The sequence below is a fragment of the Salmo salar genome, chromosome ssa02 (assembly GCF_905237065.1).
Source record: "Salmo salar chromosome ssa02, Ssal_v3.1, whole genome shotgun sequence".
NCBI classification, from domain to species: Eukaryota; Metazoa; Chordata; class Actinopteri; order Salmoniformes; family Salmonidae; genus Salmo; species Salmo salar.
Window position 1 is genome coordinate 52,499,767 of NC_059443.1, and position 24,273 is coordinate 52,524,039.

At 41.9% G+C, this 24,273-nt stretch overlaps 2 protein-coding genes across 2 annotated transcripts; both read left to right on the forward strand.

The window, feature by feature from the left end:
• The first annotated feature begins 421 nt into the window (after positions 1–421).
• On the forward strand, positions 422–4,436 carry LOC106586019 (CB1 cannabinoid receptor-interacting protein 1). Its single transcript, XM_014172803.2, has 3 exons — positions 422–866; positions 1,419–1,563; positions 3,481–4,436. Exons 1-3 carry the CDS (start codon positions 685–687, stop codon positions 3,643–3,645), a joined length of 492 nt encoding a protein of 163 aa, XP_014028278.1. The 5' UTR covers positions 422–684; the 3' UTR covers positions 3,646–4,436.
• Positions 4,437–4,981: 545 nt separating this feature from the next.
• Positions 4,982–19,671, forward strand: LOC106586010 (calcineurin subunit B type 1). Its single transcript, XM_014172791.2, has 6 exons — positions 4,982–5,250; positions 11,520–11,559; positions 16,101–16,277; positions 16,665–16,724; positions 17,011–17,195; positions 17,478–19,671. The coding sequence occupies exons 1-6, from the start codon at positions 5,248–5,250 to the stop codon at positions 17,523–17,525; spliced, it is 513 nt and encodes a 170-aa protein (XP_014028266.1). The 5' UTR covers positions 4,982–5,247; the 3' UTR covers positions 17,526–19,671.
• Positions 19,672–24,273: the final 4,602 nt, after the last annotated feature.

Genomic DNA, 24,273 nt, shown 5'->3' on the forward strand with positions numbered 1-24,273 from the left:
GTATTGTGTGTAGGCCAGTGACACAACATCTCAATGTAATCTATTTTAAATTCAGGCGGTAACAACACATTTTAGAATAATTCAAGCGGTGTGAATACTTTCTTTCTTTGAACGGGGTATGGAGGTAGGTGCAATGTGCACCGGTTTGAGTGTGTCAAGAACCGCAACGCTGCTGGGTTTTTCACGCTCAACAGTTTTCCGTGTGTATCAAGAATGGCCCACCACCCAAATGACATCCAGCCAATTTGACAACTGTGGGACGCATTGGTGTCACCATGGGCCAGCATCCCTGTGGAACGCTTTCGACGCTTTGTAGTCCATACCCCGACGAATTGAGGCTGTTCTGAGGGCAAAAGAGGATGCAACTCAATATTAGTAAGGTGTTTCTAATGGTTTGTACACTCAGTGTATAATTACGTGCATTCAGATCAGATCTTTATTTGTAGAACTATCTATGGCAGAAGGATGTGGATCATTTTAATCTGTATGGTGATTATCCTCAGTGAGGAACTGTGTCGGAGGAATGCAGCCATCATTGTTAGTGATTTTACCCTTTTTGCCAGCTGTACACGTCACAACATCCTCTCTCTGGTGCAGTTGGAAATGCACCATTGCTGCATCATTCCGCTTTCTCTTTAATAATTATAGGTTGCCCACGAGACCATAATAGGCTATATTTCAATCATGGTCGACGATGTTCCACCGATTATAAATATTTCTATTGCTCTAAAAATTCAACCGAATGATGGACCGGTGTTTTTCAAGGTGGATGGGACCAGATTCGGCCAGAGCAGGACAATAAAATTGCTTACAGGGTCGAAGTATAAGGTTGAGGTGGTTATGAAGCCGGCCAATGCTGATGCCGCGTAAGTACAAAAGACTATATCAAGAAAAGCACTGGACATTTGCATTAGTAATATTGAATTCGTTTACAATACACTCAAATTAAATTCACCAGTCAGTCTTACTATAGCCCATTACAGTGCGTCTGTGGATGCAGCCTGATGCAGGCGCTATATTCTGCCTGAGTGTTTGATCAAATGTTGTTTTTCTGACGTATAGGCCTATGTATCTGCATGTTACTGTATCTCCAAATGGGTTGACTGCAAATGTATGTCTGTATACCCCCTATATCTTACAGGCTATTTTACAATGCATAGGCTACAGCCTACAATGGATAGGCTACAGTAGCCTACCTTTCCCCTTTCCCCTACCCGATATCCTGCGTTAATAAATGATGCCTTGACGCAGCGTGCGAATGCATTTTTAATCAAACCAAGGAGGGTGATGACAGAAAGCGTCCTTTTTGCGTGTTGATTCACGTTTCAACAATTCACTGCCGATGGTAGGCTACATGCCCATTGGGTGGGGTTTGGAATGATGTCCACTAACTAAAGGGTTTGTTTCATGATTCCCAGCACCATGAACATCGGAGGTATCACCATCCCCCTAGAGCAGCAGTCCAAAGATGAGGAGTCAGTGGTGTACCATGGACATTATGACACAGAGGGAGTGCCTCACACTAAGAGTGGGGACAGGCAACCTGTCCAAGTCAGCATAGAGGTAATCCAGTAGAATACTTCATCCTAATTGTATAACTAAGCAGTAACTAACTGAGTTATTGATAATGAAGTGGTGTCTTCTGGCAATATACAGTGAGGGAAAAAAGTATTTGGTCCCCTGCTGATTTTGTACATTTGCCCACTGACAAAGAAATGATCAGTCTATAATTTTAATGGTAGGTTTATTGGAACAGTGAGAGACAGAATAACAAAAAAAATATATAAAAAATGTTATAAAATGATTTGCATTTTAATGAGGGAAATAAATATTTGACCCCTCTGCAAAAAATGACTTAGTACTTGGTGGCAAAACCCTTGTTGGCAATCACAGAGATCAGACGTTTCTTGTAGTTGGCCACCAGGTTTGCACACATCTCAGGAGGGATTTTGTCCCACTCCTCTTTGCAGATCTTCTCCAAGTCATTAAGGTTCCGATGCTGACGTTTGGCAACTCGAACCTTCAGCTCCCTCCACAGATCTGGGATTAAGGTCTGGAGACTGGCTAGGCCACTCCAGGACCTTAATGTGCTTCTTCTTGAGCCACTCCTTTGTTGCCTTGGCCGTGTGTTTTGGGTCATTGTCATGCTGGAATACCCATCCACGACCCATTTTCAATGCCCTGGCTGAGGGAAGGAGGTTCTCACCCAAGATTTGATGGTACATGGCCCCATCCATCGTTCCTTTGATGCGGTGAAGTTGTCCTGTCCCCTTAGCAGAAAAACACCCCAAAGCATAATGTTTCCACCTCCATGTTTGACGGTGGGGATGGTGTTCTTGGGGTCATAGGCAGCATTCCTCCTCCTCCAAACATGGCGAGTTGAGTTGATGCCAAAGAGCTCCATTTTGGTCTCATCTGACCACAACACTTTCACCCAGTTGTCCTCTGAATCATTCAGATGTTCATTGGCAAACTTCAGACGGGCATGTATATGCGCACATTTAGCAGGGGGACCTTGCGGGCGCTGCAGGATTTCAGTCCTTCACTGCATAGTGTGTTACCAATTGTTTACTTAGTGACTATGGTCCCAGCTGCCTTGAGATCATTGACAAGATCCTCCCGTGGAGTTCTGGGCTGATTCCTCACCGTTCTCATGATCATTGCAACTCCACGAGGTGAGATCTTGCATGGAGCCCCAGGCCGAGGGAGATTGACAGTTCTTTTGTGTTTCTTCCATTTGCGAATAATCGCACCAACTGTTGTCACCTTCTCACCAAGCTGCTTGGCGATGGTCTTGTAGCCCATTCCAGCCTTGTGTAGGTCTACAATCTTGTCCCTGACATCCTTGGAGAGCTCTTTGGTCTTGTCCTAGGTATGGTATGTATGAGAGTTTGGAATCTGATTGATTGATTGCTTCTGTGGACAGGTGTCTTTTTTACAGGTAACAAGCTGCGGTTAGGAGCACTCCCTTTAAGAGTGTGCTCCTAATCTCAGCTCGTTACCTGTATAAAAGACACCTGGGAGCCAGAAATCTTTCTGATTGAGAGGGGGTCAAATACTTATTTCCCTCATTAAAATGCAAATCATTTTATAACATTTTTGATATGCGTTTTTCTGGATTCTTTTGTTGTTATTCTGTCTCTCACTGTTAAAAAAAAACAACCATTAAAATTGTAGACTGATCATGTCTTTGTCAGTGGGCAAACGTACAAAATCAGCAGGGGATCAAATACTTTTTTCCCCTCACTGTAAATGTACATTGTCTCATATTTAGACCTAACTCAAAATATTGATATTATCAGCACTAATAACTCATCAATTCTCTTATCAAAACTATTTTCAGACATTTTAAAATGCATTTGTTGTAAGAAATGTGCTATAGACAGTAAATACAGTTTGATTGATTTAAAGTAATCTACAGCATCATATGATTGAGTCCCTTCAAGGAATGTCTTTCTTTTCTCTGTGTTTTTGTGTCAGTTTGGAAAGGCGGGCCAATTCGAGACAATATGGCAAGTAAAGTACTATAACTACTACAAGCGAGACCAATGCCAGTTTGGGAACAAATTCACCAATATCGAGTACGAATGCAAGCCCAATGAGACGCGCAGCCTGATGTGGATCAACAAAGAGGCGTTCAATTGAGGAACACCAATCAACTCATTCTTCCAATACCCAGTAACGGAAGAAAAACAAGCAGAGGAGATGCGTTGCACACAATGACTCTTTTACCATCAACTTAAGAGGGAAAAGCCTTACCGAAGGCATGTGTTTCAAGTCACTGAGCACCATAATTGTCTGTTTTAGAGAGAGGGGGGGGCAGTTATCTACCAGTCTGATCTCGGGGGTTGTTCTTGATTGGTTTTTATCAAGACACGTAGTCAGGTTGTTATCAGCAATATCATTGGGAACCACAGCTATACAACATTCGCTGGGTTGACTCTCAGCTCTGGTCACACGAGCTGAAGCTGTGGCACTCCTGGACCAGGATTGAAGACAGTTGCGGGTGAAATGTATATAACCCGATTTATTACGTGTGAGGTGTGTGTGATGTGAGTTATATGAATAAATGTACATATTTGTGTTATCCTATGTGTTAGTTCTAGTGTTGTTTAAGCCTTTGAACAGCTGTCTACTTCTGAACAGCATAATTGTGATTAGCCTATAAAGGGGTGAGACAGTTTGTTTGTTGTTAAAACTTCTATATTATTTATGGAGATATTCATATTCTATAATCTATTAACGGCTTCTATTCTTGTAATGTTGTGGATCACCATCATTGTTTTGTCTCAGTTTTGTCTGTAAATGCATGGCTGAATAATCCTATGCCTAAAGGTTTTGTTCTTCAGATGCAAAATGATATCAGATTGCCTAAAATGTTCAATTCTGTTATATATGTAATTGAAAAGTGGAAGTAAATAAACCCATACCAGTTACTAGCGTACTTGATTAACATAATTGTCCAATAATTGGAATAAGGAGTTTGTTGTTGCTGTTGTTTAAATTGTCCTATTGAAGACACTAATTTCACTGAAAGCGTTTATGATTAATTTCTCATTACAGAAGCCTGTGTACAGACTACATTGCTTCCTTGTCCTCATTAGCAGTGCAAGCCCTCTTATTCACATGCCCACTTGCACATCCTATTCCAATCAGTTAGACAAATTAGGCTTCATCTTTTAAATCTAGTACAGTATGGCTATTCATGCCTGTGAAAGAGAAAGCTGCCATAATCAATCTTACAATCATGCATGTTTATGGGCACGCCTGTAGGTGTGGCGTTCATATTCACTGGTCGATTTCCCCACATATTTAAACATTACTGCATAGGTCTACGTTTAGAAACTGGATGAGGAAATAGGCCTACGCCGAAAAGCATTAAACGCATCACTTAAACACTGTATTGATGGATAGGCTACAATTTTATGTAAATGTCACAATACATGGTTGGCATACATACATTAAAAGAAATAGACAGGGTACCCGGATGTACTGTATAGCCGCACCTCCCCCTATTCGCCTTTCAACCTCGCTCGCTCTCTACACCAACACAACCTCCTCTGCGGATCCACTGTAGCTGCTGCAGTGAATCCGTCATCCGTAAAGAGAAAAGGCTAGAGCAAGTCAAGCTGGTCTATATTTATTACAGCCAGAAATATTTCCCTGAAACAGTCGTAATTGATTGTGCAACGTCGTCCTTTCAAAGTGTTTCCCTTGCGCACCAGGTGAAGAAACCCAACCGACAGAATGGTAAGGAAAACGATAGCTAGCTATTCTAGTGTTGAACCAAACGTGTACAAATTCTTACACCATATGCATGCATGCATAGCACTCAAGGCTATCCAACATCTCGTTGCACTACGTTCCTATTCTTCCGACCAAATGAGCTTGAAAGCGTTTATCGCGGTACCTTTTTTGCACGCACAATTTCATGTTTACAGATATGACAATATGGCCAACGTTATGTTTAACTGATTTATCGCATTCTGGTGTGTTCCCGAAAAGTCATATTTAGATTTCTCAAATGTGTGACAAGTAGCTAAACCTACAACCTAGCCAGTTAGCTAAGCTATAGGCACATGAATAATGGCGCGAGCTTGTGGGGGAAAAGTGAAACGTATCGTTTCCGAAACCGCGAGCAGGCAACACTAACAATATCGATAGGCTGTCACGCCTTAGTTTGTGCATACATTAGATGCGCTTGTCAACTTGTATCGGCAATATTCGGCTTTATAACGCAGGTCCAACAAGGCTGGACCAGTACTAGTTGAAACATACTACATAGTCACAGCAAATGGGCACTTTTCCTGTTTTGTCACTTAAGAGAGCTGCACGGTACGTTGACGTGGTCCTCAATCAATACAGCTAGCTAACTACTCGTGGAAATGTATTAAAAAGAACAGGACTGTTCTAGTTAGTCAGTCAGTCACATTATGCATGTTAAACTACATTTTCAGGAAGAAACAATTGCTTCCCAAAGATCCACCTTTTCTTACATTTTCTATATTACCTCTCGTAACATTATTTGTATTTTCTTTTTACCAGTCCTAGTACAGGGATCTGAATAAATGGCTTTAAAATGACATACATTGCAGAAGGCCAGATACAGTTTCATACTACCTCAGTCATATCAATTTGCATCAGAGTTCCATTTAAAAAAGATTGATATCTTGTAGTTCACTGACCCATTTCCTGTTCCTCCCAATTTCCAACGGTCATAGGCCTACATTAATTGTACATGCATAGCCCATGTTTGGGGGGTTAGTAGGCCACTTGATTATTAAGCATGCATACCGGACCGGTATGCATTTCTGAAGCGCCCACATTTAGCTCAAACCAAGTGTGCATAGTGGTTTCAGGAAAAAGAACACAAATGTATCAACCTTAAATACGCTATAGGATCTGAATAATTGCTTCATACAAAAATGAACGCAACATGTAAAGTGTTGGTCACATGTTTCATGAGCTGAAATAAAAGATCCCTGAAATTTACCATACCCACTAAAATCTTATTTCTCTCATATTTTGTGCACAAATGTGTTTATATCCCTGTTAGTGAGCATTTCTTCTTTGCCAAGATAATCCATCCACCTGACAGGTGTAGCATGTCATGAAGCTGATTAAACAGCATGATCTTTACACAGGTGCACCTTGTGCTGGGGACTATAAAAGGCCACTCTAAATTGTTCAGTTTTGTCACAGAACACAATGCCACAGATGTCTCAAATTTTGAGGGAGTGTGCATTTGGCATGCTGACTGCAGGGATTTCCACCAGAACTGTTTCCAGATAATTTTATGTTAATTTCTCTACCATAAGCCACCTCCAACGTAATTTTAGAGAATTTGACAGTACTTCCAACCGACCTCACAACCTCGCCAGCCCAGGACCTCCACATCCGGATTCTTCACCTGAGGGATCATCTGAGACCAGCTACCCAGACAGCTGATGAAACTGTGGGTTTGCACGACCAAAGAATTTCTGCACAAACTGTCATGCCTGTATGGGCAGGCATAAGCTATGGACTACAAACACAATTACATTTTATCGATGGCAATTTGAATGCACAGAGATACCGTGACGTGATCCTGAGGCCCATTGTCGTGCCGTTCATCTGCCGCCATCACCTCATGTTTCAGCATGATAAGGCACGGCCCCATGTCGCAAGGATCTGTGCACAATTCCTGGAAGCTGAAAATGTCCCCGTTTTTCCATGGCCTGCATACTCACCAGACATGTCACCCATTCAGCATGTTTGGGATGCTCTGGATTGACATATGACAGCATGTTCCAGTTCTTGCCAATATCCAGAAACTTTGCACAGCCATTGAAGAGTGGGACAACATTCCACAGGCCACAATCAACAGCTTGATCAACTCTATGCGAAGTAGATGTGTCGTGTTCCATGAGGCAAATGGTGGTCACACCAGATACCAACTGGTTATCTAATCCACGCCCCTACTTTTTTTTTTTTTTAAAGGTATCTGTGACCAACAGATGCATATCTGTATTCCCAGTTATGTGAAATCCATAAATTAGGAACTAATGCATTTATTTCAATTGACTGATTTCGTTATATGAACTGTAACTCAGTAAAATCTTTGAATTGTTGCATGTTGCGTTTATATTTTTGTTCAGTGTACTATATACTCCTATAGGCTGTCGCTGTAGGCAGCCAGGACTTGGGATGACGCTGATTTGGTTTTAATGGATTCTATCGGGAGATGGATTGTACACTCAAGCTGTCTCTTTGAAACCACATTCCAATTGTAAGCAGGCCCTCGGTGAGAACTGTTGAAGTCAAGTGTATTAGGCCATCGCTGCAATATATCACATTTTCATAAAATGTATTAAGTTCTCAGAGCTTGACAGATAATGCTGTCATGGTGCTCAAAAGCAAAATGTGTAGCTTACTATCAGCCTTGGCATATACTGTGACAGTTTTTCAATACAATGCGTGTCGGGAGACTGGCTTGCCTCTTCTTAACCCTTAGTACAGATGTTTTAGATAAACAAAGGGGATGGATTTGGAAGAAAATACTCCTCACTTTCCAAACCCAGTTGTAGTAATTTGAGTACTAACTGGTAACAATGTTGAATAGGCCTAGACATTTATTTATTTTTTAGAATGAATCGTTAGTGACAAATTAGTTGCCTGAAGGAAAGGATGTTGAAAAGAAAGTAACAAGATCATTGTTCATTTTATATGTTTGGACTGGCAATTGTGGTACAAATTACGCAGCGGAGTTAGGCCTAAATCCAACCCATCTGCCCTCCCACCATTTTGCACTGTTATAATTGCAAAACTAGGTTTACTTCTAGAACTCCCACAGTTTGGTTACCACACAGACATGACCTTACACCAAGTAAATGGTGTAATCCTAAACCCCTCAATCCACTTGAATTTAATGCTCTGTGTGACCTGAAGTCAGAGGCACAGGACTGTTGCAGCATCAACACTACTGTGCCAGTGATTTTTAAAACACTTTGAGCATGGACATCTATGGGATTCTTGGAGTTGAGGTTAGCCTATATCATATTAAGAAAGTGTGAAATAAAATGTTGATATTCGCCAAACCAAAAGTAACATACACCAGTCATAGTGACAAAAGCCACATTGCCTGGACGTTGGAGCTTAATCCTAAAATACTGTTCATGAAACAAATTGAATGATACTTTTATTGACATTTCCTTGACTATTTTATGACTTCAAATGATGGGGATATGGAGCCTATATGCACAACACATTTTGGGGGGTATTGTATCCAAAGCTTAGCTAGATGGAAAGACATGGCCATGTCTTTCTGGTTGTCAATGATCAGTCTTGGGTTATGACCGGCTTTGTGGTCAGCAGCGAGTCGAAACAGGTCTCCTACTTTCGCTGTTTTGTATTCATCACAGAGAAAAGGAATTTCAGCTTGCAATCCCGATTCAGATTCTGCAACAGAGTCCTCATCAGCACATTCTGGATGATGTGTGGATTTACACAAGGTAGCCTTGCTAGCCATTATAACGTTTGGCAGACATTTCTATCCAAAGCAACTTACTGTTCATACAGTGCATAGATTTTTAGTATACAGTGCATTCTGAATGTATTCAGACTCCTAGGCTTTTTCCACATTTTGCTGCATTATAGCCTTATTCTAAAATTGATTAAATTGTTCGTTTTTTCCTCATCAATCTACACACAATACCCCATAATGACAAAGCAAAAACAGGTTTGTAGATATTTCTGCAAATGTATTAAAAATAAAAAAAACTGATATGACATTTACATAAGTATTCAAAACCTTTACTCAGTACTTTGTTGAAGCACCTTTGGCAACGATTACAGCCTCGTCTTCTTGGGTATGACGCTACAAGCTTGGCACACCTGTATTTGGGGAGTTTCCTATTCTTCTCTGTAGATCCTCTCAAGCTCTGTCATGTTGGATGGGGAGCGTCGCTGCACAGCTATTTTCAGGTCTCTCCAGAGATGTTCGATCTGGTTCAAGTCCGGGATCTGGCTGGGCCACTCAAGGACATTCAAAGACTTGTCCCGAAGCCACTCCTGTGTTGTCTTTGCTGTGTGCTTAGGGTTGTTGTCCTGTTGGAAAGTGAACCTTCGCCCCAGTCTGAGGTCCTGAGCACTCTGGAGTAAGTTTTCATCAAGGATCTCTCTGTACATTGCTCCTTTCATCTTCCCCTCGATCCTGACTAGTCTTCTAGTCCCTGCCGCTGAAAAACATCCCTACAGCATGATGCTGCCACCACCATGCTTCACCGTAGGGATGGTGCCAGGTTTCCTCCAGACGTGACACTTGGCATTCAGGCCAAAGAGTTCAATCTTGGTTTCATCAGACCAGAGAATCTTGTTTCTCATGGTCTGAGAGTCCTTTATGTGCTTTTGGCAAACTCCAAGTAGGCTGTCATGTGCCTTTTTTACTGAGGAGTGGCTTCTGTCTGGCCACTACAATAAAGGCCTGATTGGTGGAGTGCTGCAGGAAGGTTCTCCCATCTCCACAGAGGAACTGTGGAGCTCTCTGAGTGACCATCGGGTTCTTGGTCACCTCCATGACCAAGTCCCTTCTCCCCCGATTGCTCAGATTGGCTGGGCGGCCAGCTCTAGGAAGAGTCTTGGTAGTTTCAACCATCTTCAATTTAAGAATGATGGAGGCCACCATGTTCTTGGGGAGCTTCAATGCTGCATAATGTTTTTGGTACCCTTCCCCAGATCTGTGCCTCAACATAATCCTGTCTCGTAGTTCTACGGACAATTCCTTCGACCTCATGGCTTGGTTTCTGCTCAGACATTCACTGTCAGCTGTGGGACCTTATATAGACAGGTGTGCGTGCCTTTCCAAATGTCCAATCATTTGAATTTACCACAGGTGGAGTCCAATCAAGTTCTAGAAACATCTAAAGGATGATCAATGGAAAGCGGATGCAACTGAGTATAAATAAGATATTTCTGTTTTTTATTTTTAATACATTTGCAAATCTGTCTAAACCTGGTTTCGCTTTGTCATTATGGGGTTGTGTGTGTGTGTGTGTGTGTGTGTGTGTGTGTGTGTGTGTGTGTGTGTGTGTGTGTGTGTGTGTGTGTGTGCATGAGGATAAAAATGTATTTAATCCATTTTAGAATAAGGCTGTAACGTAACAAAATGTGGATGAAGTCAAAGGATCTGAAAACTTTACGAATGCACTGTATATGTGACCCAAGCAGGAACTGAACCCATGACCCTGGCGTTGCTAATGCCTCTTACCAACTGAGCCACAGAAGTGCTCTATGATATTCAGATGAAACGCTAAAATGTTTTAACTTGGATTTAAATGGATAGTTATTTAGAGGCATTTAGGATAGTCCATGCCCCTTTTGGCTAGAAGTTCAGTCATGGCCCATGTCTTTTATCTAATAAGGAAGCCACAGCCTTCCTCTATCAGCCTTTTTCAATTCCTTTATGTCCCACCGAGATGCGGTAAGGCAGTGGATTGCCCTAATTTCCAGCTCTGGCAGAATCCAGTTCATTCTGTTGTTCTCATGCATAATGGAGAATGCCACTTCTTAGGGATAAACAAAATGCCTAGAGTGGGATGGACCGAGAACGGGTTTCAAATCTACCTGCCGTTTTAGGGGCAGGTAGCAGGATATTGTACCACTTTGTAGTGTTAATTTTGTTTCCCTATTAACGTACCAAGCTCACATCAACATGTTAGCACGTCATCACTTTCATGCGTCAGTGTTGATGGTAGTATACCCCGGACGTAAGAATCGGTATGGCGTTTTGTTTTATGTGGTGCACACAATCGGGTCTTTTACATAAGATTGTCACCACTCAACTTGTTACAATGTAATCAATGGTAAATGGCAATATTTCAGACCCTTGGTGCAAATGCCATCTTATCATAGCAACACAATTCCTCTATTTTGAAGAAGAAAATACAGATTTGAACGGTGAATGTTATATGCTATGGTTTCATTTCTGAGTAGACATTAGGTTGGATCGTCATCCTCACAATTCTTTTCCTCTTTCTTTCTAGGGAAACGAAGCAAGTTATCCCTTGGAGATGTGTACACACTGTAAGTATTTGAGATTGTCACCGGCAACTTTTCCAATACTGCTGCTGTGATTCAAACAATATCAGCTGTGGGCTGTCCTGTATGTAATATTCAGATATGACTGGAATTTAATCTTAATTTATGCATGTAAATACATTGACCGAGAACAATTTTGATGTAAAAAGTTTAGGCTATGGGATTGCATTGTTTCTGGTTTAAAGAGTGACCGCCCAGTCAACTCAAAGGCCAGAATCTACCATAGGTGTTGCAGTTCACAAAAGTCTGGGACACTTAAGAGGTAAACAACTGGTCCGGTCGGGGGAATTGAGCAGACCAATATATACATCACCACAAGCTATACTGCATTCTTCAGCCCTTCACAGTGTGACCCAGTCTCAGACGCTGCTGTGAGGCGTGAGCACTTTGCTGCCACAGCTAAAAATGCCTCCCCCCTCATAAAGGTCAGTTTCAGGGCTGGTGGGAGAGCCTTATTTATTTTTAGTCTGAGTAATATTCCATTTTTAATTGGTTTGTCACCCTGCTGCGCCATCCCTCCACCCTCATCAATCCACCCACCCCTCAAGAGAAAATGGGGCTAATTAGAGTTTCAGGACTCAACTTTCAGGCTCTACTTTTTCGGGAACTCCCTCCTGTGGAGGATCGTGGCGGGCAGAGCCGGAGCTCAGACGTCAATGTTGGCCGTTGTCGAGTGTGTTCTGGGGGGGGGATGGGAAAACAGCGCAGGGGGGCCCACCTCTGCACCTCCCTAACGAGCTGTTACGCTAGGTGTCACAGGGGTGGCCGTCGGACCGTGATTTACGACGGCACTTGTTACTTTACTTGCCTTGAAACCCAGAACAATCTCCCTCTCTCTGTTTCTCCCCGCCCAGTCTTGTACCGAATGTGTTTGACTAGAAAAGCAAATGCCACATGCTAGGTTTTCAATCATTTTGAGAGAGACCAGACTAACGTAGGACTTTGTCAAGGGTGCAAGTAGACGGTTCTACTTTCTGGTGTTCATTTAGGGGTCCCACTTCATAAAGACTTGCCACTTTGATGCTTATGGACCAGCTGACACAACCACCACCATCAAAACACACCTGTGTTTACTGAGTCACGCCTGGGTTGCGCACCTACAGGACAATTAAAAACAAGAGACAACAGGTCTCAAACCTCAGCCAGCCGATGGACTTCCCCACAGTGGGATATTTTGGGGAGTCTCTACCCACCCCCTCACTCCTGGGAGCAGGGCGCGGGGCAGCTGTTCACCGTGTCAAGAAGGCGCACAACCTTAAATCAGCTGTGCGCTCCGAGCTGGCAGGGTCTGAACACTGGTAGCTCACCCAGATCCCTGTCTTGGTCCACTAGTCAGGGCGTTTGTTAGTAGACCCCTAGAATGCTGGTCAGTTCTGTCTTTTACCCCGAATGGTAAAGGTTGGATATGGGGAAGGGGAAGCTGATCCTAGCAGAGGGGCAACTTCTACTCGGAGGGTTAGGTGACTCCCTGTGCAAGGCTGAAGCTGTGGCTAAACAGACAAAACTCTACTGCTGCAAAGACTGTTTTTCGCTTCAAGAGAACATGGTGACTCCCTGCTTAACACCTTGCGTTTTTCTGTAGCTGTACCCCCCCCGTCTTAGCATAATGTGCATATCTCTAAGTGACAATCTTTACCATCTGCTGAGAGCTTTGGGCGTGTCATAAGAAGCACCAGTCAAGCATGGTGATGCAGCAGAACGTGGCATGCATGCGAACACACACACAAATATGCATGCTTGTACACAGACGGCCATGTATCGGTTACCGTGTTCTTTGGAGCAATTCATCATCTGTTCATCAAACTATGAATATCTGCATCTATAGACAGGTTATATTTACTTGTTTTGTACACACACATTCTCACAGGCACATTCCAATCAAAAAACTTCACAAACACATTATCTATAAAAAAAACAACAAGATAATAAACAATCTAAATTGAGCTACAAACCAGCACATCAAGACAAATTAACTTCCCATATATTGTATAGAGACAGAGCTGAGAGAGTTTATTTGGCTGTTTGGGAGAGCTGCAGTGCTTTGATGCGCCCCAGTGGGTGCCGCTTTTTCAGTAAGATCAGCGGTGTGACTCGCCCACATGTAGGGGTGGGGGGGTTGTGTTTCTGCAGCAGTGAATTAAGTGAGATGGCAATGTAGTCACCGCCGCTTCCTCATAATCTGCCTCTTGTCAGATGCGTGTTTTGTTTATAGGTGTGATATTGGTTAGCTCATTGGCCAGCTTGCATAGCCGTTATATCTCTCTGGGGGGTAGGGCATGATTTGTTTACAGGTCTCTAGAGCAAACCAGTGTCTAGAATTACTATAAAATAACTATTTAGACTCTTATGGGGCTAAATCTTGACACCTGCCTGAATGCTAGTAACACTAACATAACAAATTGTTGATAACCCAATTGTGGTGGTAACACTGTTCCTATAATATCATACCCGGGGCTTGATTCATGAAGACACGAAGACGGTCTCAAAACTCTCAAGCTTCAGCATTAGCCTACTTCCTGTTGCGTTATGCGTGGTCATTGGTTGTGAGAGAGATGAAACCTATGTGAATGTAACGCGTTTGTCTCCTTTCTGCAGCTCAGTTTGTGTTGAAAGCCTCTCCAGCTGGCTGTCTGACTGCAGCTCTCAAAATACCCTCCCCCCCCTTTTGTATGTTAGCTAGCTGGGTTTCCTTGTTGCTAGGGGTTTCCCGAGGGGAGGGCAGCACCAGCCATTTAGCTGTGTGTGGAGTAAGGGGTGTTTTCTCTCTGCCTTGTGGCTATAAATACTTTTTTCCTCCATCTATTTGATCTACGCTGGACTGTATACACGGACAGAATGGTACCCAGCACTGTCTGGCATATACTGTTGTGTAATTGAATTAATGCAGTGTTGTTGGGGCCTGTGCATCTGCAGCTACATTTTTGTGTCCCCCAATAGAGGTTGTGTCAGGGGAGGAGCTATTGAGGTATTTAAAAAATATATTTTCTCAGTTCGTCTAGCAACTTATATAAGAGTTAGTCCATCATTAACGCTGAAATTAAGTTTTAAGTAAATTTGAGTTAAACTGATTTATCATCATTGGGCTGGCTATATCCAAATTATTTTCAATGGCATCCTTCCTTGTCTCCATGTTGGACTACTACTGAAGGGATTTTGGGGGCTGGAACAAAGTGCATACGGCATCACTTTCCGGCTTATATTGATTTGTCTTCAATTAATTTTCCATATAATGAATAAGGTTCTTAATGTAGAGATATGAAATTACCAATGCATAAGCACCTGTTGCCAGGTAGTCTCGCGTAGCCATCCAAAATGTTCTATCGGTCAAAATGCCTAGAATGGGCCTCTTAATTAAGCGGCTACATTTTGATTGGATGTTAGATTTCAAGAACCCTCCCCCACATGCCTGTAGAAAGGCGCTGCGTGTTTTATGTTGTCCAATTTGGTGGGACACATTTTGCAGAGAGTTGCTCACAAATAGATGTAAAAGGGCATCAATTTTCACAGTAGTGCTGTATTGTCAGCACCCCATAATGTATAGCCGCCATAGTAATATTGGAGTTCTTGTGACAGCCCACTCACTTGTTTTGTGGTACATCTAGTGGTGGGTCTCGGTTATGGCAGCAGTTGGTTCCTACTTGTTTAAGCCTGTCATCATGGTACAACACTGCTGACTAAAACACAACTGCCACGTCGAGGTGCCCAGAGGAACGCCTCAGCAAACCCAAGCCATATCGGGTCAGAGAAACTCCGGATTGCCTGTAACTGTCAAATAAAGCTGATGCAAAGTACTTTGTAGATATGAATTGTGCCACTACGACTGATAAAAAGAGCTTGTTATTTACAGTGAGACTCTGTAGGTGACTTAATACTAGTGCGAGGTTGATCATATTAATAAACTACTGGAATATTCTTTATCATATATGTAGAATTATACATATTTGATCGTCTTTGGTTGCTAAACATAGAGAACTGGATCAAGCATTGTGCACAGATCAGCAGCAGGGGAAAGGTTCATTTTGTGAAATCCCGCCCCCATTACGGCTCACACTTAGTCTCACTTAAGTCCACCTCATGCTGTTGTGTCCACGTTACGATTAATGGATATCAGTCCAGTGATTAGTGTGTAAAGGAGGCGTCACATGACACGGTGAAAGAGCTTAGAGTGGGGAACCGAGAGGTATGCTGCTACTGTAGCTCAATGTTGGCCCCCAGTATCAAACTGCACTAGGTGGGCGGTAACTTGGGACGACTATGCTATGGCCAGCGCTCGCAAGAAATCGGGTAAGAATCAATCGGGGACGCGTGAATCGATTCTAAAGGCAGCAAAGGACCATAACACCAGATGTAAGTGACCCAGGTCGGCCCGTTTTTCTTTTCCCCATGTGCTGAAAGTGTGCTTCCGAAACACGGTGGTGGTGGTAGCTACCCTAGAAAATGGAGCCTGCTGTGGAAGTTTTGTCCCCCTGTATGTGAATAGGTCAGTTTTAACGCCACCCTTCTCGCTCTCTCCTTTTCTATTTCAGTTGATGCTGATGAGATTAAGAGGCTAGGAAAGAGATTTAAGAAACTCGACCTAGATAACTCTGGCTCCTTGAGCGTGGAAGAGTTTATGTCCTTACCGGAACTCCAACAGAATCCCCTTGTACAGCGAGTTATCGATATATTTGACACAGATGGCAATGGGGAAGTCGACTTCAAAGGTAAGACTGATATGGGGTTGTTCACCTTTTTTAAATTATAACTTCAAAAGAGCCTTTGTTGTCTGTTTTAGTCTGGTGTCTTTGTGTAGGCTATCCTTGTGGATATTGACCGGTGCTGTTTCACCTTGAAGTGAAATCATCAACCAAATGCTTAAATGTATAATGTTATTTTTTCTAGGAAGTGTTAGCCTGCAATATGATGTTATGCTGACCAACTTAAATCAGAAAATGCCTTAACAGTTTTGGGCCGTTGGGCATTTTCCTCAAGCACCCTCTGGCTTTTATACAACTGAGTGAATGAAATAGCGATCCGATGTGTATTCATGTCCTTGTTACTGTCCTTTTTAATTGTTGGTTGACTCAAAATGGCTTCACATTCTTTTACAGAATTCATTGAGGGTGTCTCCCAGTTCAGTGTCAAAGGTGATAAAGAGATGAAATTGCGCTGTAAGTATAATGCCAACAAATCTCAACTGCTTTCACTGTAAAGTTTCCTCCATTTTAAAACGATTACCCACCTTTGTTGGTACACCAATGCTGAGCTCATAGAGCAAATGTTTGTGATTTAGATTTTCTGTATGAAAAACGATCCACCTTCTTGGATGTTCAGAATTTCTTCTTTTTTTAAATCTCTCAAAATATGCATATTGGCAGATCATTCCAATGACGCTGCAATGAAAACCTCTTCAAATAGCGGTCTGACCCAATCTTCCGTCTTCCCCTTGTCCTATAGTCGCCTTCAGGATCTATGACATGGACAAGGATGGCTACATATCCAATGGAGAACTCTTCCAGGTCCTCAAGATGATGGTGGGAAACAACTTAAAGGACACCCAGCTTCAGCAGATTGTTGACAAAACCATCATCAACGCAGACAAAGACGGCGATGGGAGAATATCCTTTGAGGAGTTTTGTGCGGTGAGTCGAAAAAACAACGTTTTACTCTGTGATAGGGTTGCACAGTTCCTGAAACTATCCATAAAATGTTCACAAGTTTGAGAAATCCCATTTGAAGGATTTCCGAAACCAGTAGGGAAATAATCAGGAAGGAAATCCTCCAACAAGGATTTCTGCAAAAAAAACTCAACTTATCTGAAATGCTGCAATCATATTCCCATGATCGCGGTGCATCACTTCTGTTCAAATTCAAATGTGTCTGTTGCGTCCGTGACAGTTTCTTGCCCCTCTGTCTTCCATTAGGTGGTGGGAGGATTAGACATACACAAAAAGATGGTTGTGGACGTGTGACTGACCTCACGGGCCCCATCAAAATCCCTTTTCGCTTTCTTCTCCATTTCTGAGGATCTGCTCAAGGAGTCATCCAGCAACGCTCTCTGTGTATTTTTCAATGGAAGTATTTTTCTCTGTGAAGCCACCTTTTTTCCAACCCGAGCCTTCTGAAGCCAACCATTTTTAAGTGTTATTGAACATGAATTCTCTCAATAACCCGGTGTAGCACTTTAAAAGCCTGAAGGACAGCTTTTTATCAATGAGCGAGTATTTCAGTTTGGTGGAGGAAGGTTAGTGTGTTACTTTTTCATTTTGAGGCAGTTGGGATTTTTTCATATTTATTTTGGTCTTGGCTTTTTGGGGGGGGGGGGGTGTAGTTAGCTGTGATGTAACTTGATGTACTTGATTTCAACACAACACAAAAATAGAGCATGAAGTGCCAATCAGAACATATAATGGTATACATCTTCTATCAACATTCGGTAGAATTGCTTATTTCAGTGTGCATACTGCACGATTCAAACAATCCAATTACATTTTCAGGGCAAATGCTTTCCCTGCTACTTTCACTCAATATTTTGAACAGCTAAGTTTTTAAGATCATGTAAGACAGCTTTTTTAATAAGGGGGATTGTGCACTATACATGTTTATATTGTCAGGGACATCTATCATCTTGCTTTGAAGATGCAGTGGAGTAGAGAAAATAATATTTACATTTCTGCACGTACAAGCTTACGGTTTACTTCAAGGACAAGTCTTTTTTGAGTCACTGGTTGGTTATGCGAATACTTTTCACCTTAATCTCTTATTCCAACAAAAAGCACGTCTTCATTCTGGACGGTATGACATCGCAGCCCATTAGAATATTCTCGTTAATGTGTTTTGTATTTATTGCTTTGTCAGCCATGTTAAGTTACAGATATGGATTGGTTACAGACTATCAAATAGAAGTAGAGATGAGTGCTTTTGGTTTAAATGCTTGTGATATGGTAAATCTTGCTTTTTTGGGGGTTGCATTTAACAACTTAACTGCAGGCAGAGCTGAGGTAACTTACAGTAAGTAGGCTATAGTTGGGGCATTGAGGGATGTTATTAAGTTGGTTAGGCTTATGAGAGGCGTTAATTTCAACGTACACATTTTGCCTTCTTGACAATGTCATTTGCATCTATTTCATGAACATCTTTTTAATTCGGTTTCTCAAACATTGTATGGACTCTTGCCGTGATTTGACGTAATAGTGCAAGGTCACAGGTGGGCTGTCCCTCTTCCTCCCTACCTCCTGAACATCCTTTTTTTCTCCTCTTGAGTTTTGTTGAGAAGATGCAATCAACAAGGGCATTTTATTACAAAGCTACCAACGTTCTTTACACAGAGAGAGGGGACAAGACAGAACAGGTTTTATTTGTATCTATACATTTTCATGGAATTTAAACGTATTTTAAGTTTGTGGCTCTGCTTTTTTGCTCAACTGAATGCACCAAGGGCGGGTGTTCGAGTGCGTGATCCTGTGCCGCATGCGCCCGCCTCGCACCGCTGTTTTCTTCAATGGCGTGCTGCATGACATGGAGGGTTCTCTTTTTCTTTGTGCATGTAGATCCATTTTTTGAAAATCTCTATGTTTACATATGAATCTTAATGTTAATATATTATAACAAGTGAAAATGACATGTATACATATATGGATGTTGCCAAAAAAATGATTGGTAAATGTTGAATAAATATGGAAATGACTAAAAGTAACTCCACTACATGTAACTGTTATTCTAAACAACTATAATCTTTTGGATATCTCTGTCACTTCTATTCCAGCAAAGCTTCACTTATGCCCCAGAGTAGACTACCAGCTCTGTTTCAGGGGGAAACCATTCGAGATGTTTTATTGTTTTTGTATATATCTTTTTTTTTACAGATATTTGTTATAAACATGGTAGTATTAGTGTTTTTTTTTAGGTTTGTGCTAAATGTGTCCACTATTGGAGGAAAGGGATCTGTATAGGGTGTGTGTGTGTGTTTTATTATGGGGTGGTATAGGATGGAGGCAAAAAAAAACAGTTTCAGTCTTAGGTTTTACTTTTCTTCTTATCCATCTCTGCATGCTGCATCTGCTGTGGGAAATATTTAAACTTCATACATGAAAAAGAGAAATAAACTATTTGAAAGTTGTTAAGAGGCTGTTAATTGTGTGACAATACATGTGCTGTGTGCATTATGTATCTATGCATTATGACTGTTGCAAGGTGGTGCTTAAATTAGAATTAAGGCAGTTGTGAATGCGCTTTGATAGAATGCCAGCCGATTTGTTAAAGACCAGCAGCAAAGGGATATTTGTCCTATGAAAGTGGGGGAAATGTGTTTTATATTGATGATTAGTATCCCCACATGAATGACACTGTTTTCATTAATAGGACAACCGTAATTCTATTGTACTGAAAAATGCACTCAACCAAGCAGGAGCAGAATGCACAGATGGTCATGGGTATGTTATTGTTATACTCTAAACTGACCGCTAGATGGCAGCATAAGAGAACTAAAAATGTTGCTATTGAGTGTGGGCGATTCTCAAATATTTTCCTTGTGTCCTCTCCTTGTCTCCTCAAAATGGTTCCTTCTCTCAGGCCTTGTTTTTAGGAGGCGAAAAGACGTGTCTTCAGAGTAGTGCAGAGGGTAGTGTGTACGGCCCAGTACATCACCAGGGCCAAGCTTCCTGCCATCCAGAACCTCTATACCAGGCGGTGTCAGAGGAAGGCCCTAAAGATTGAGACTCCAGCCACCCTAGTCAGACTGTTGTCTCTGCTACCGCGCAGCTTCTAACACCAAGCCATAAGACTCCTGAACATCTAATCAAATGGCTACCGAGACTATTTGCATTGCCCCCCCCCCCTTACACAGCTGTTACTCTGTTATCGATGCAGTCACTTTAATAACTACCTAGATGTACATATTACCTCGACTAACCGGTACCCCCTGTATATAACCTCGCTATTGTTATTTTACTGCTGCTCTTTAATTATTTCTTTTATTTCTTACTTTTTAGGTATTTTTCTAAACCAACAATGCGGTTAATGGCTAGTAAGTAAGCATTTCACTGTAAGTCTACACCTGTTGTATTTGGTGCATGTGACAAATCAAATTTGATTTGATTATTAGTTACTGAACGGCTAATCACGAGCTTGCCTCGGACTTAATATCTTGACACACTTTCTGAATAAGATCAGAATTAATTAGACTTACTAATGAAAGATTAAAGCAGTGTCATCTTGAGTGCTGCATCTTCAATTCACATTGCCTTCTGTTGCATGCAAGCACTGCACCCTACTTTTTTAGTATTAAAAAAAACGGGGAAAGAAGAGGCAGAAAATGTATCGGAAGCTGGGTTTGATTTCAAGCTCAAGGCCACTGGAAAACCATCAATTGTAATCAGATACCCTTTATTTTACACCCCCAAAAGTACCCATGTATGTGTGCGCTCACACATTCATCATACTTCACCAGTGAACTAGATTCCCCTTCCCTCAGATAACGTGTCGGTTTCCTGAACGGTCCTAATTGAGCTCATGCAGAATGTGGCCAGTTGTGCCCGTCACTGCCAATTAAAATTCCCATTTGTATTCCTCAGCCGAGCCACACATGGACCTCCGAAAGACTGCCATTCTCATGGAACCTGCTCATCTGTTTGTGATTTGGACTTTCAGCGAGTCTCCAGATTTATTTTTACACAACCCAACATGAAAAACACCAAGAGCCAACTTCAAAAATGCCATTTTGGCCCCTCCAAATAATCTCGCCAAATGGCTGAACCCTACACAAATACAATTACGACCAATGGGTAATTTCAGACGTTATTTGAGGGGGCGAATTTCCTTTGATTTCAACAGGTCTAGAGTTGTTTTTTTTTTTGGGACAAGTGTGAAGTCGATTCCATTGCGTGGTTCTTCAGATGGAGGATACAATGAAAATTGACCTTAGGTACAATAAATGTAGTTTATGCATTATTCATACTAACACAGTTTGTTGAACATTTAAACATGTTGCATCTAAAAGCTTTCATTGAACATTAGACAAAGACCACAGTTGTTCTTAGTAATTCCCAGCAGTCCGGATGGCCTTGGATAAATATCCTGTGGAAGAAGCGCCAACGGTTGCACCTTTATTCTTACGAAAGGAAACCGTACTCGATTTGAACCTCTGGTTGATCTTGAGGACCTTTATACTGTAAGGAAAACCTCTGGGAGGCTTAGTAGCTCAGGTTACTGAAAATGCCACAATGTGAAAAGGGACAGCACAAGTTGGAATGAACTCCAGATCCTACAGTTACACGAGCATGGGGGGGAAACCAGCCTCATTTGTACAGATGTCATAATCAATTTCTCTGAGGTGTGAACGACTAAACCAGAACTTCTAGACCAGAACCCATAGCTCAACCTGAAGCAAACTGCCGAGCAGTAGAGAGTTACTGTAGGTTGGCTTTGGAGTGTGAATATAGAAAGAGATTGGTGAGAGTTGCTTGACAGGATCGGCGTCAATTACAATTGAAATGTGGTGAAGTACAAATTGTTGATCGTAATGGACACATCTCTCAAGCTTTGACATTGAATTTGGGGAAAAAATATTAGCCTTTGAGAAAAGTAGTTTTTTCATCAATGTCTGTCATTCTTGAATCGTGTGATGGAATTCCCCCCTAAAAAGAGAATGTATAGCTTTCCAAAAACCCAACTCCCTTGGTGATAGGTTCCCTGTTAATGAAAACCACTCTCTGACTGATCTCCCAGCTGAGCTTCATGTGGGTCTGATTTACTCTGGGCTACTTAGTTCCACTAAATGTCATGCGACCCAATAGTTTATTTAGTGATTATGTCGGTTTTCCAGCTTTTTTAATGAGGTTCGCTCGTAAGTTGCCTGTGCCCTATGGGTGTTCAAAAGCCATTTTCATCAAATGACCTGTATATTTGTTTGCTGTACAATAAAATCAACAAGTTGGGTAATAAGAATTACTGATTGAGCGTTCAAGATTCTTCACCTCGCATGGGAACCATGGTCGTTAATATCCAAAATACTTATTTTTGATTATCCGACTAAGTTTCTGATGGACTCCACCACCGGAGTTGAGCAGAGACCAGGCTTTGTGGAATACAGCTCAGACTATATCGATTTGCACAAAGGTCAATACTTAAATTATGAAACGCCTCCCTTGTACTTATGTTTGTCCTTTGTAGTTGCGTGCCTTTTTGTTTGCTGAAATCCTTTATTTTTAAATAAACGTTAATCAAATACAACCACCGACCGTTTTCTAGTTTCTATTTCTCGAGGATGGCAACAGTGTGAATATGCATGTGACAGTTGAACCTCCGATAACGCAGGTCTGTCTCCAAATACTCATAAAATCACACGTTCTACAGATGGTGTAAAGTTGCCATCCTCGAGAAACAGAAACGAGCAAAGTCTGCGCTTGTATTTGATTACCGTTTAATAAAAAAAGTATGGATTTCAAACATAGGTACAAGGTAAGCATTTCGTAATTTACATTTTTTTTAAACTATTGACCTTGGCCGAATCAATATATTCTGAGATGAATTCCACAAAGCCTGGTCTCTGCTCAACTCCATTGGTGGAGTTAATCAGAAACCCAGCACCATGGAGTTGAGTTTAGTCAGCAAATGTTGTACCAAAAGTCTGTAGTTCTTTGACTATGCAGCTTTAAAGAGACCAAATAAATGAACTACCATCTATCAAGAATAAACTTGGTCTCGGCATCCATCCTAATATTAATCCAGTGAGATAATAACACTATCAGCATCCCATGTCAATGAGATTTGATATTGCTCAAATGACATGCAAGCTTTCAGGTTTCCCTGAGATGGGTGAACTGACTGATCAGTTGTTTCAGGCAAAGCAACAAAGAGTTATGTTAAGAAGATGTGATTTGACAGAGATTACAGGATATCAAGACAGAGGACCCTAAAGTGAATATTCCCTCTCCTTCCTCGTGCCCAACCACCCGGTACAACGTGTGTACGTCTGCCCCAAATGGTACCCTATTCCCCATATATTGCACTACTTTTGACCAGAGCCCTATGGGCCTTGGTCAAAAACAGTGCACTTTATAGGGAATAGGGTGCTATTTGGGATGAAGGAAGCCTAGAAGTATCAGTGTCCTCACTGATTGGGATGAGACTAATTAATGGAACACTGTCAATTGGGGCAAAGAAGGGGTCATTGGGAGTTCATTGCAATTCTCAGATAACGTAATTTCACCTGAAACATTATCGTCAGTAAACACTTTCGGGCCATCTTGCTCTAGGTGTCAGGTGGGCCATAAAACCACAAACTGTTCCACTTAGGTGTGTCGTGTAGGGGGTGATATCAACACAACAACAAACATTGCAATAGAGAACTGTGAATTATTATTTACATTTGGCAAGGGAGGGTCTAGTCAAATTCCTTTACAAACAGATAATTGTTTCAAATTAAACAGCGTTGTGAGACAATAGCGTTGTGATTAAGTCCGGTAGGTAGGAGATTGGCATCTTGGTGCCACTGATTTGCAGCAACAATGCTGTGCACCCAGACTACCGGTACAGTTACACACCTGTCTGATGATAACGCGACTCTCCTTACATGTGCCCCAGCCAGAGTGGGTAGCAAGCCTATCTCTCCATCAGACAGCTGCCAGCCTACTAATGAAGGGACCTGACGAGTCCGTCCGGATGGGTTGACTGCATAGGCTGGGCTGCTGAACACGGTGCTTCGGAGCACTCCTCGGATGA